Here is a 12309-nt window from a genome sequence, read left to right as displayed (position 1 = left end):
CCTATAAGGGGAATGCTATGTCTATGACATCATTACAGAGCTTAACGACAGTTTGATATTTTTATTATTTAATAAATGTTCTGTTAAACTTGCATGTAGTTGCTTGCCTTCAAAAATCCTAACGCTTGCAAAGATATTGTACTAGAGTAGTGCATAAATACATCATATTTTGTGCCCATTTAAAGGGTATATGTTGATAAAATACAAATGAACAAATTAATGATCTAATGAATGATCAAATTATGCCTTGTAGTTAGGATCTAAATAACATAGAAGATGGTGGCCATATGCAACAGCCTTCCAGAAGAAGTAATGAAGGCAAATCCAGTAAGGAATGCATCTGGTATCATAATTGTTCAGTCCAATGTAAGAGATTTAAACCAAAAATTAAAAGAAGCCGTCAAACCCTAACATAATACCAATAAATATAGAGTTGAATAAGGAGATACTTATTCGCCTTATTCAACGATACTGCCTTTTTAATTTATCTCTTGCTACCAGATGCAATTTTCTAACACATATGGAGGATTCTGGGGTAAATATGTTTATGTAGGCTGGCTGAATGTGATGGGTAATGCAGCTGTCAAGCCAAAGCCGACGATCGCTGAACTACCCCATGAAATCATACCTAGCTTTTTTATAAATGAACTTTGAAGAAGAGAATACTCATTACGTGAAAGTGATTACACCTCACGTATTGCAGATGATTATATATTTCCATTTAATTTATAAATAGCTGTAAAGATTTCCGTTAACGTCAACAACAAAAAGGAAACATGGGGAAAATATAAAATGTATCAAAGTAATCACATTCAGACATAAGAGAGATGGGCTGCAGGGTGATTTGGGCAGATAAGCCAATTTATTGTCTTGGGATGCATTGTCAATAACAACATCTCACAAGGCCAGAAATGCATTAAGAAGAACTTTGTAAATGGCCAATAAAAAACTACTAAAATAGACCACATCCATTGTGTCAATAACGACAAGGACTTTGGTAGACACTTAGAGAATCTCAGGGGTTGACCAGTCCATGCAACATACCACATACCTCCCAACATTTTTAATGTACAAAAAGGGACATTATAGATAGAAAAGAGGGACGAGGGATGTGTGCCCAAAATAGGGACAGTCCCTCCTAAATACACTTGGCAGGTATGCAGCATTAAATCTCAAATAAGTGGGTTTCTGATACAGGGATTCTAGGCCTAGAAAAAGTGAGACTCAGCCCCCTTGCTTTTTCCTTATTGATATGTCAAAATTTAAAGGAATATTCTAGGCACCAACACAACTGAAGCACATGTAATAGGTTTAAGCGTCATACTCATGCTGTACTTTTCTCCAACTTCAAATCTATTTTTGCTAAAAAAAATAAATAAATAAATATATATATATAAATACCAATAGAGGAGATGACCAGCACCCGTTCTTCACAAAATGTCTTCCTGGTTAAAAACATGTCCAGCACATGTAATCAGTTCAACGAATGAGAGATGAGTGTAAGCTGAGATGATGACAAGACTCTGCCTCACAGCCAATCAATGTATTCTTTTTATCTGTCCATCACCCTCTCAGTACCGGGAAGCTGGCAATCAAAGCCGAAGTGGCAGAGGATAGAGGACAGTGATTGGCTGTGGGGCGGAGTCATGTCAACGGACCAGCTCACATTGGTCGCTCACATACTGAGCTCTGTAAACATACACTAAAATTGAGGTGAAAATAGGAAAATGCATTTTATGAAAATGGGGGCATGGCTAAGGGGCAGGGTTATGCTACAGAGTATTTATTTTAATTTATTTTTTAGAAAAACTAAAGAATTTTCAATGTGCAGAAAAACTCTGCACGAATATGAGGCCAAAAACTATCAAATGCACTTCAGATTTGTTAGCCCCCCAGAGTGTTCCTTTAAGTATTAATGGACATCAATTACTATTGATGATGTAATGTTCTGCATTGGTTTGATGATACATTCTTTGAATAAGCCTATTTGGTGAAATGTGTGAGATTAGTTGTCTCTGCTAGCATAGTTAGTATTTACTTGATGCATTGATTTTAAGAAGGCTGAATAAAGGTTTACTTTTAGACTACCGGTGAGTCTTTTGTCTACTGTTATTTAAAGAGCTGGCAGAGCAACACAAAGTTTTTCCTTTCCAGCCTCCCAAATTGTGTTGTTTGAATAGAACACATGCAACAGGGGATGCTCTTAAATTCAAGTGAATTAAAGGGACACTATAGGCACTGTAACTTCATCTGTGGTTATAGTGCATGGAGTACCCTGGCTCTGGCCTTCCATTCAGCTTTCAAACATTTTTAATGTTTTAATGCTAAACAAGAGTCCCCAGCAGTCCACCCCCTCTGTGCTGATTGAGCTATTGAGATGCATTAGCCTGAGCAGGAATGGGTGACTGTATTCCTGGGTTAATGGATAACCCAGGAATTGGCTGAGCATGGATTGGCTGAGCATGTCAGCTGACTGCTTTCAGCCTATGACAGTGCCACAATTCTGGTATGAATTGGTATGGCTAGAAGTTTGTGTAATATCTGCCAAAGTCATACTTCCAGTGGAGGCGGGCTCTGGGTGGCCAGGAACCCTTATTTAGTGTGGAACTGCTCAAACATGGTTTATCATTGAACAAGTGGACAAATTCAATGAGACACAATGGTTATTAGTGTCTACACTTGTTGCACCTCCGGCACATATGACTTAGGCAGACTGGAACTTTATCCATACTGGATACATCGGGGCGCACTGCTTGCTGGCAACAGGCATAATCATCTTTTACTCCTCTTTCTGGCTAGAGCCGGTGACAACAGTCCAATCAAAAGCATTTCTTGCGAGGGAGGCAGTGACATCAAACAAGGGGTGGAAACCAGCGCAGAGACGCGGGGAGCTTCGCCCAGTGCTGGCTTCCAGATCAGATTAAACCTTATTTTACAGTTCTACAAAGTGGTGCTAATTGCTAATGCCCAGTAAGGCATTCTAGATTAAAAAGACATTTATTTAAAAAGGGTTGGAGTAACACTTTACATTTTGGCAAGTCCATTCCCACAAAAACTAGTATTACAACCATGTATTTGTCACAACTGACATGCCACTACAGAGAACCTAATGATGGGTCATTATAGCAAGCTTCAAATAGTTAAGATGATTCCCAGGTATGAGGAGAGGGAATTGTCAGAACAAGCAGTCACGATAAAGTTGAATTAGAAAAGAAGAGATGAGAGATTCCTGGTAAAGGTGGTAATCCATTATTTGGAAGGAGCCTCAATGTTGACTCCCAAACAAAATAAAATGCAAAATTACTGAAAAAGATTGGGTAGACTAAACAGGCAAAGATATTTTCATAAGCTAAAATATTATGGTTTTTTTTTGTTTAAAACCTCCTTAAATCAGGGTGTTTTACTAAACTTACAAATGAAACTGAATTAAATTGTGAATGACAAAATTGAGGTTGCAATATTTTGAAATTAGAGATAGTAAATAAGTCTGAATTGCAAATGTCATATGTATTATTGAACAGAGTCATTATGCCTCTGAAACCATTACAATATCTCCACACCATTAGACCCTAATATGTACGAATATTTAGGGTTATCCACTAACCCAGGAGTTCAGTCGAAGTAGTCGACCTGTAAAAATAATTGAGTTTAAAAGTTTCTCCATTTTGTGAAAGCACACACCAAGTAGAACGATAAATAATAAATATTACGTTTTCTTGTTATGGGTAATTCGAGTGTACCCATTACCCGTTACAAGAAATGGTGATATTTATCATTTATCTTTCTACTTTGTGTGTGCTTTCACTTTTATGTATATTTGTAATTATTTGTATTTTTGTGAGTTTTTAATGATTAATTCACTGGTGATATAGCTACACCATCATTCAATCTAGCGCCAGACTAAATTTCCTTTTTTTTTTTAGGTTCTCCATCTCGATGTTGGCCTAAAATTTGCAGTTATTGAATCGGTTCTTCCAAATTTCCATTTTAGTGACTAACCCAGGTTATCTTACTATTTAAATCCCAGCCCTAGTTTCCTGACTGAATTATTCTTACGAGAATTAACTTCATAATTAGCCGTGTGTAATCATTACCTCTGTGTACCATAGCAAGTACATGTTAAATAGACAAAGTAATAACAAAAGTTTGTAATTTTTGCTACTCCTGTATTTGCAGTAGAAAGAAAATGTGATGAGTACTTCACACACCCCAAAATTCATCATAAATAGTATACCCTTAATATCAACGAACAGCAACATACTCGACATACTCCCACATGATTTGGATGACAACTCCCATGACCCAAAGCCGTCACCCCAACACAATATTATATTCATACAATGCAAGATGTGCTGCCATAGCATTGTTGCCCTACATCTGGTGACACCATTCACCTTTCAAAGGCTGGCTAAGAGTGATAGCATTTGTAATAATGCGTTGCTTTTTAAATTTAGATGAATGGGCTAACCAGCAGAATCTTGTGCAGTCATCTTCGGTGCAAATAAATTAAGGGAATCATGATGGTCTTTATGGAAAAGAATAGCGTCTGCATATGGTTAAGCGTCATGGGCTTTTAATTCTACAAAAACTGGACAGTGATATGTTGACTGCCATTGATTTATAGAATACACTCTCTATTGAATTATCCAATTATGGACCAATAACACTTCATTCTGTCATCACAATCTGGTCCAATATACCCTACATTGGAAGTTCTATACCGAACTGCTATTGATAATTAGTGGGATGTACCCTTTTTACAGTGGAACTATACCATCACTTAAAGGACTAATTAAATGCATGCAGTCCTAGCTGTAGCCCAATAATTTCCAGAAGGAGGCATTAGCTTAGACCTGTTTGATATGTAAATCAATGTAATGCCCTATTCAAAAAGCAGTCAATTTAATGCTAGTCCAAAGACTATCATTTTACAGCCCAATTAGCTGAATTTAATTATGTAAACTAGGAATTGTGAAGTGGCAAAGAAATTGCAGATTTTATGTTTTGAAAGCTAGATTGAAAAAAAAAATCCAACTCAGCTATTTTTCAAAATGTGCTTTTCACTTATTACATCCAAGTTTCTTATTTAATGCGTAAACAACATTTTATGTCTTATAATGATAGCATATCGCCATACCAACCATGTGTTAGACACATATTACCCTAGAGATTATTTTTTGTTGAATTATTGATGTTTCATTATGTACTATGGAACCACAACCAATTTTCACAATTTCATTATCATAACAGGTGCAAAATGATCTCAAATTAAGATTTAGAATTTCCCACTCTGAAGCATCTCATATAGATATCCTAATGGTTGTTAGAGCTCATAGCTGTAATGGGGACTGTACTGTAAGCCACATGCCCTTCTCCTCTGTACACAAGCCAACACTGCCTCTTCACAGCCACATATTCTGCACATCTGTGTACATGCCAATTCCCCACCCCTCTGTAAATAACCAAATATTCGAATCTTTACAAACATTGCAACAATCCAGCAATCTGTTCGTTCACATGCTTACCCAAACATAATTAGTACCATTCTCATCATATGCCAAAGAGTACCAAAAAATTGTCTGGAATGTGTCCCAAATATCCCACACATCTATATCCCCCAAGACACTCCTAGATAAAAATGTAAACCATGATCCCCACCCAGTCTAAACCCAAATCCCCATCCTTTGGCTTCTTTATTGATATGTGTGGGGGTGTACAAATAGATTTTTGTTACTGTATGTGTCTACACAATTATCCTTTTGCTTTTTTTTTTTATCCAAGGGACTGCAACCCCCTGCTGTGTGTTATCTGTGTATGGAGGACTGCTGTAAATGTGAACCTAATTCAGAATGATACACAGTTGCACTGAGTGTGTCAATCAGCAAGTGTCCTCAATGTGATAGATAGATAGTAATGTATGTCACTACATGACAGTGTGAGTGGTCCTCAGTGTGGCAGACAGTAGTGTGTGCCCCTTAGCAACACAATGCAGAGAATGAGTGATACAAAAAAAGGAGATAATGAGTGACTGCAGAGTACAACTTAACGACAGAGTGTGCACTCACCTGGCAGCAAAGCTAACAGTAGGAGCAGATCCATGTTGGCAGCTTGGGGTCCCAAGGAGAAGGGCAGAGACTGCTGCTGGGATGGGTGTGTGCCCTCCTGGGTGTCTCGGGTAGAAGTGCCCACTCAGCGATGTCTCAGTAGCACACTGCAGGTGTCCTAGATGCCAGGATGGTCACTTTATCATCCAGATCTATTTGGAATTTCCCCAATTTTCCAATTTCTGGTTCCCCTCTTTTCCCAGCTGATACTATCCAGGGGTCACAGTCTCAGTGCACCGGCTCCACTGAGGGAATAAAGGGACAGATAATAGGATACCCCTACCAACTGTGAGACACCTCCCACTGCCAGAGAGACACCCCCACTGTCTGAAAGACACCCCCACTGCCAGACAAAGTCCTCCCACTACGTGAGAGAGATACTCCCACTGCCTGAGAGACACTCCCCCCCCCCCCACCGCCTAAGAGAGACACCACCACTGCCTGAGAGACACCCCCACTGTATGAGAGACACCCCCACTGCCAGAGAAAATCCTCCCTTTGCCTGAGAGAGACACCCACACTGCCTGAGAGACACCCACATTGACAGAGAACGTCCTCCCATTGTCAGAGAGACACCCCCCACTTCCAAAGAGTAACCTCCTACCTTGTAAGAGACACCCCCACTGCCAGCGAACGTCCTCCCGGTGGACTAACTAGCCCTTCTATTGTGTGATATGCCCCTAGCTCAGAGATACAGATACATTGTATAGACAGAGTGATGCTGTCACTTCTCTTGAACACCACGTTCCAGCTCCTTATTTAGTGACCAGGAACCCCTCACACTGTCTGGGAGGCACTGCTAAATGAGAGTCCCCCCCCCCCATCCCCTAAGTAATATTTATATTAAAGGAAATATAGGTCCCACCACTAAAGGGCAAGTCTTTCCTCTAACCCCGTGAGCTGCTTCAACTGTATGATTGTATGTATTTTTTTTACATAAAAACTGTTTTTTTGACAACTATTTCAATCTGTATTGGCACAGTGTGTTTTGTATTTACTATAGAGTCCTCTTGTGACAGAAACAGACATAGGGTGCCACCTGCTGTACTGACTCTGTCCGTTCACCAGGAATGGAGAGTCCCTGTTCTTCCTGTGGTTTTACAGGCTGTGAATGATGGGAGTTATAGTCCACACATCTTCATTACAGGTTTCTCTAACTTACAGTTAACCATAATAACCCTCTTCCGTCCACAAGTCTTCTATAGTCCTAAGCCCCTTAAACTTAAAGTTATTTAACACTAAGTCCCATTTACTAAAAGGGGGACAAAAATAGGGTTTACATTTATATGAAAAAACTTTCCTTCTAAGATCCAGAAACTGTGCAGCTAACAGTAAATTACTGAAAATTTTGACAGGACCAGTTTTGCATTGGGAATAACCTTAAGTGCATTTACCTCCCAGTGTTTCCCACTTCAAGATAGACACACCAAATCCTCCCTTACCCTCTGATAAACCCTCTCCCCATCCTCTGTAGTATAGTTGTATTTGTAACTATAATGTTTTTTTTTATGTTGTTTGTTTGTTTTTTGTTGCAAAGTATAGAAGTGTTTTTGAATGTAGAGGTGTATTTGTGTAGCGAGGCAGCGTGTGAAAACTTTTGGGTTGTACTTTTTTACTGAAGCAGTTGTGTGCATGTGAGGATGTATCTGTCTAATATATCTGTATGTGAATGTCATGTGAATTTGTGTGGCTCTGGTGCTGGTGTGTATTTGTGTAGTGTAGCGTTGCATTGTGTGTGTGTGTGTGTGTGAATATGTTTATTTGTGGTAGTGTTGCAGTGTTTGTGTGTGAATGTATATCCGTGTAGCGTTGTAGTGTGTAAATTGGGGTGTATTGTGTGCATATGGGTGTTTGTGCAGCGTTGCAGTGTTCGTGTTTAAATGTTAATTTTTTTTAGCGTAGTGTGTGTGAATGTGGGGGTACATTTGTAGCATTTCAACATGTGAATGAAGGGAGGTATGTGTGTGACAGTAAGTGTACATAAGGGGTGTAATGTTTCAGAGTGTGAATGTAGGGGTGTATGAGGGTAGTAGTGGTGTGTATGAGTGAATGTTGGGTTGTATTTTTGTAGAGTTGCACAAATAATGGTAATGTTGCACGTATATTTAAAGGTTTGACACACAGTAAATGATAGCAGGCTTGTAGACAGATCGCTGAGTCACTCATTTCCTGATAGCCAGTCTAGGACTGGGTACATCCCTACCTCACCACTGATCAGGACCATCTGATTCTAGTCTATGCCAGTGTTAATTTTGTCGACTAACACCTTTTTGAGATTTAGTAGACTAAAACTAGACTAAAACTAAAGCAATTCAGATGACTAAAATACTACCAAAACAAAAATTGCTTTTTAGTTAAAAGACTATGATTGAAACTAAATTTAAATTTGCTGCTAAAATTAACACTGGCCTGGGGGCGTGGCTAGCTGAGACACAGAGCAGACGTGCATGTGTGGTGCTCCGGCTCTACACACTGAAAAAGAGGCCTTATATCCGCTAACAGAACCTCAAATGAGAACCTACAGACTCCCTAATGCCCCCCAAAATTTAATGGGGTGCAAACATAGAAAAATGCTCGCCCATCCGACTATCCTTCCACCGACCGCAGATCCGAAACAAAATGGCACCAGGGAGGCCACATGGCTCAAGCGACTCAAGCGATATCATGGACGACAAGAGATCGCTACAAACCACCAGTGGAGTATACCTAATGGTAGAATCAGACTCAGACGCTTCTCTCGCTACGAAGGGGGACATCAAAAAACTCCTCCAGGATCTGAGAGCAGTTTGGAAGGCAGACCTAGCGGGGGTGCAGACAGAAATTGGCGGGCTGCGGCAGAGGATTGGGGAAGTGGAGTCCAGAGAGGAAACTCGCGAGCAGCGTCTGACAGACACCCACTCCCAAGTGGACGCCCTCACAAAACAGGTCCAAACCCTCTCCCGTATGGTGGCATCGCTTGAAGCAAGACACCACCAGAAAAATTTCAGGGTCCGAGAAGTGCCTGAAACAGTGGGCCCAGAGGCTCTACTGGACTTCGCCCGCAAGGTTACATGGGCAATGGAGGTGAGAGGGGCAGGAGAGTCACCACACTTCGTGGCAGCCTTCAGAATAAGGAAGGCACCGACCACCCCAGCGGATGCATCCAGAGACATCATCACGGTCACCTGGGACATTGCAGTGAAATCAGCCATAATGGCCTGTTCCAGGAAATACCCCAGCGTAAATGTAGACAACGCCTGGATTACAAAAGCTGAACACTGGTCTAGGCAAATTGATCTTATTCCATAAACACCAGTCCAGTAGCGGTTAATGAGATAGGCACAGATCCTCTCATTACATTGGATAAGTTGGACTCCTTTAAAAGCGGATTGCAGCCATAGTGTGTTGGCTATCAATTTATACACAGACCAGTTTCCTGCTTTAAGATGTCCGGGGTGCTGTCTATTTAGTGCAGTGATTATTACAAGTCGTTGCAGTCCAAAGCCACTCTAAAAGCTAAAAGTGAATGCAGGGTAGTTTCTGCATCCAGGAAATGCAATAATGTAAAGTATCGATGGTGCTTAGATATATGGCTATATCACCCTAACACAAAGCCTTGGCTTAGGTTTAAATCTTGCTTGTGGCTCTCATGAAGAAGGTGATCAGATCCTGGTTGACCCTAGGTAAGCAAATGATTTGACTATTTACATTGGGGGTGAGGGAGGGTGACACCAGGTCACTCCTGGCACCGTAGCCACTAGAGCGTGCTGTAGTGGTTATAGTACCTGTTGTGTTTCTCTAAAACTGTACTCATTAATATTTGGCATGTAACCTTGTCAATTTTGTAATCATTCAAAATTAGTTTAAATGTATTTTTTCTTGCTCATTAGCGCCCGGTAAATTGCTATACCCAGATAATGAAAAACATGCATAACTGTCACCTACTAGTTTTGTAACTAACACAAACAATGACTAACACGAACAATGACTTAATGAGCAGAAGTGCATAATTCACTCATATGCTGATATTGCTAGATTAAAGTACATCAGAGATTTGGAGCACTGCTCACAGCATTGCCAGGAATGCCCGCTCAGTTGCAAATAATAGAACAAAGGCTGGCATACAAACTGCAAATTACGTATCCGTGATGTGTTTTTCTTTTTCTCTATCTTATGACTAAATTCCCAGAAAATTGTTCATCAGACAGGACTTGATTTTGCACATATTTATACATATAGATCCATTGTACTCTTGGCAGAATGTACTGGCACTTTATAAATACATTTTAAAAGTTTGTATATAATGTTGACGTATTTGTATGTGTGTTTGTATGTACTGTGTATTGATAGTATGTGAATTAAGGGAGTTTATATAAAATTATGGTGTGTTTGTATGTGTGTTTGTACGTATTGTGTAGTGTTGGTATGTGAATGAAGGTGTGTTTGTATAGAATTATTGCATGCTTGTATGTGTGTTTGTATGCACTGTTTGTGTTTGCATGGATGTTTTTGTATGTTTTGTTGGTGTTTGATTGCTGGGATGTATGCATATACACACATACACTGTGACATACATACGTACACAGATACACACACTGACACATACAAACACACTGACACACAGATACATAACCGTACACACAGATACACACCCTGACACTTAGATACACACACTGATACATACAAACATATTGGCACATACAAACACCCAGCGCACAGATACATTAACTGACACAAACACCCTGACACACATATACACACACTGACACACACACACAGATACACAACTGTACACAAAACTACACACCCTGCCACTCAGATACACACACTAACACATACAAACACCTTGACACTCAGATACACACACTGATACATACAAACACATTGGAAAATACAAACACCCTGACACACAGATACATTCACTGACACAAACACCCTGACACACTGATACATGCAAACACACTGATACACAGATACACAACCATACACACAGATACACACCCTAACACTCAGATACACAGACTAACACGTACAAACACATTGGCACATACAAACACAACCATACACATAGATACTCACCCTGACACTCCGATACATACTGATACATACAAACATATTGGCACATGCAAACACCCTGAAAGTCAGATACACACACTGACAGATAGATACATACACCGATATATGTCAGATTTATTGCAGTACTCCTTTTAACATATCTTTTATGGGCAGGAGGGTGGCTTGCCTGGGGTCCTTCTGCTGGCTCAGTCTGATGGGAGTGTGGATCTGGGTCCCTCCATGCTTCTTCCTCTCTGTTGGTGCTGCCTCCTCCTGGTCCACCCTTGCCTCCTCTCCCTCCAGCGCAGCTGTTAATGTAGCTGGGAGGAAGTGATCTTAACTCACTTCCCCTCCTGCTGCTGATGTGACAGGGTGCCGGTCGTGCTATTAAAGGGCTGTGTAAAGCAATGACAAAAAAAATTAAAAGAGAACTAGAGCTATAAGCTTTCTGTCTGAGCTTAGCCTAGTGGCTCAGGGTTATGCTCATTGGCTCAGGGGAAGTCCTTAGTGGTGCCGCCTGCAGACCCCAAATAAAGAGCCAAACCGTTCTAAAATGGCGCTGCTTTAGTTATGGTGCTATGGTTAACTAGAATCAATGGCTTTTCTTTTCAAAACGTTTTCAGTGATACATTTTTACAAAACATAACAATATAAGTTTTAAAACAAACATGTAATGAACATAGTACATTCAAGAAAAATAAAAAAGTGAAAGAAAGTAAGAAATGATCCATCTGTTCCTGGTCTGCTTTTTTTTCTTTTGTGAGATAGATAACACATTACATCCCACTGTCATTAGTAAACAATGCACAGCCCAAGGAGAATCAGAATTCAGCTCTGAGATGTGGCTATCCAGCAGGATTACATGCACATGCCTGGGAACACTAGATGTCTCAACCCCCCATCTGTCATTTTACAGAGATTTCTATGATCTTTTCCCACTGAACTGAACCCATGGGGGATATACACTAAAACAGGGGTCATGAACCTGGTCCTTACCGCCCACTAGTGGGCGATTCAGACTTTCATGGTGGCCAGTGGTGGGTTCTGCAACACAGGTCTTGCTGTGAGCCCTCCAGAGCTGGTGAGCAGATCAAAGATCTCTGCACTTAGTTCTAGCAGAGGGAGGGAAGGACCAGGGAGGCAGTGCGTTCATCCCGTGAGCAGGCTGGTA

The 12309-nt window shown here is 40.5% G+C and overlaps 1 protein-coding gene across 1 annotated transcript in view; it reads right to left on the bottom strand.

Annotated features, from left to right (window-relative positions):
• BCAM (basal cell adhesion molecule (Lutheran blood group)) overlaps nucleotides 1-6394 on the bottom strand; it is a 39692-nt gene extending 33298 nt beyond the window's left edge. Inside the window, exon 1 of the mRNA XM_063437017.1 lies at nucleotides 6066-6394. Coding sequence (XP_063293087.1) covers nucleotides 6066-6099 — 34 coding nt within the window. The 5' untranslated portion in view covers nucleotides 6100-6394. The remainder of the gene's footprint in view (nucleotides 1-6065) is intronic.
• Nucleotides 6395-12309: the final 5915 nt, after the last annotated feature.

Source organism: Pelobates fuscus, chromosome 11, assembly GCF_036172605.1.
Source record: "Pelobates fuscus isolate aPelFus1 chromosome 11, aPelFus1.pri, whole genome shotgun sequence".
NCBI classification, from domain to species: Eukaryota; Metazoa; Chordata; class Amphibia; order Anura; family Pelobatidae; genus Pelobates; species Pelobates fuscus.
Note: the sequence above shows the minus strand (reverse complement) of the source record. Positions and strands in the feature narration are given on the sequence as shown.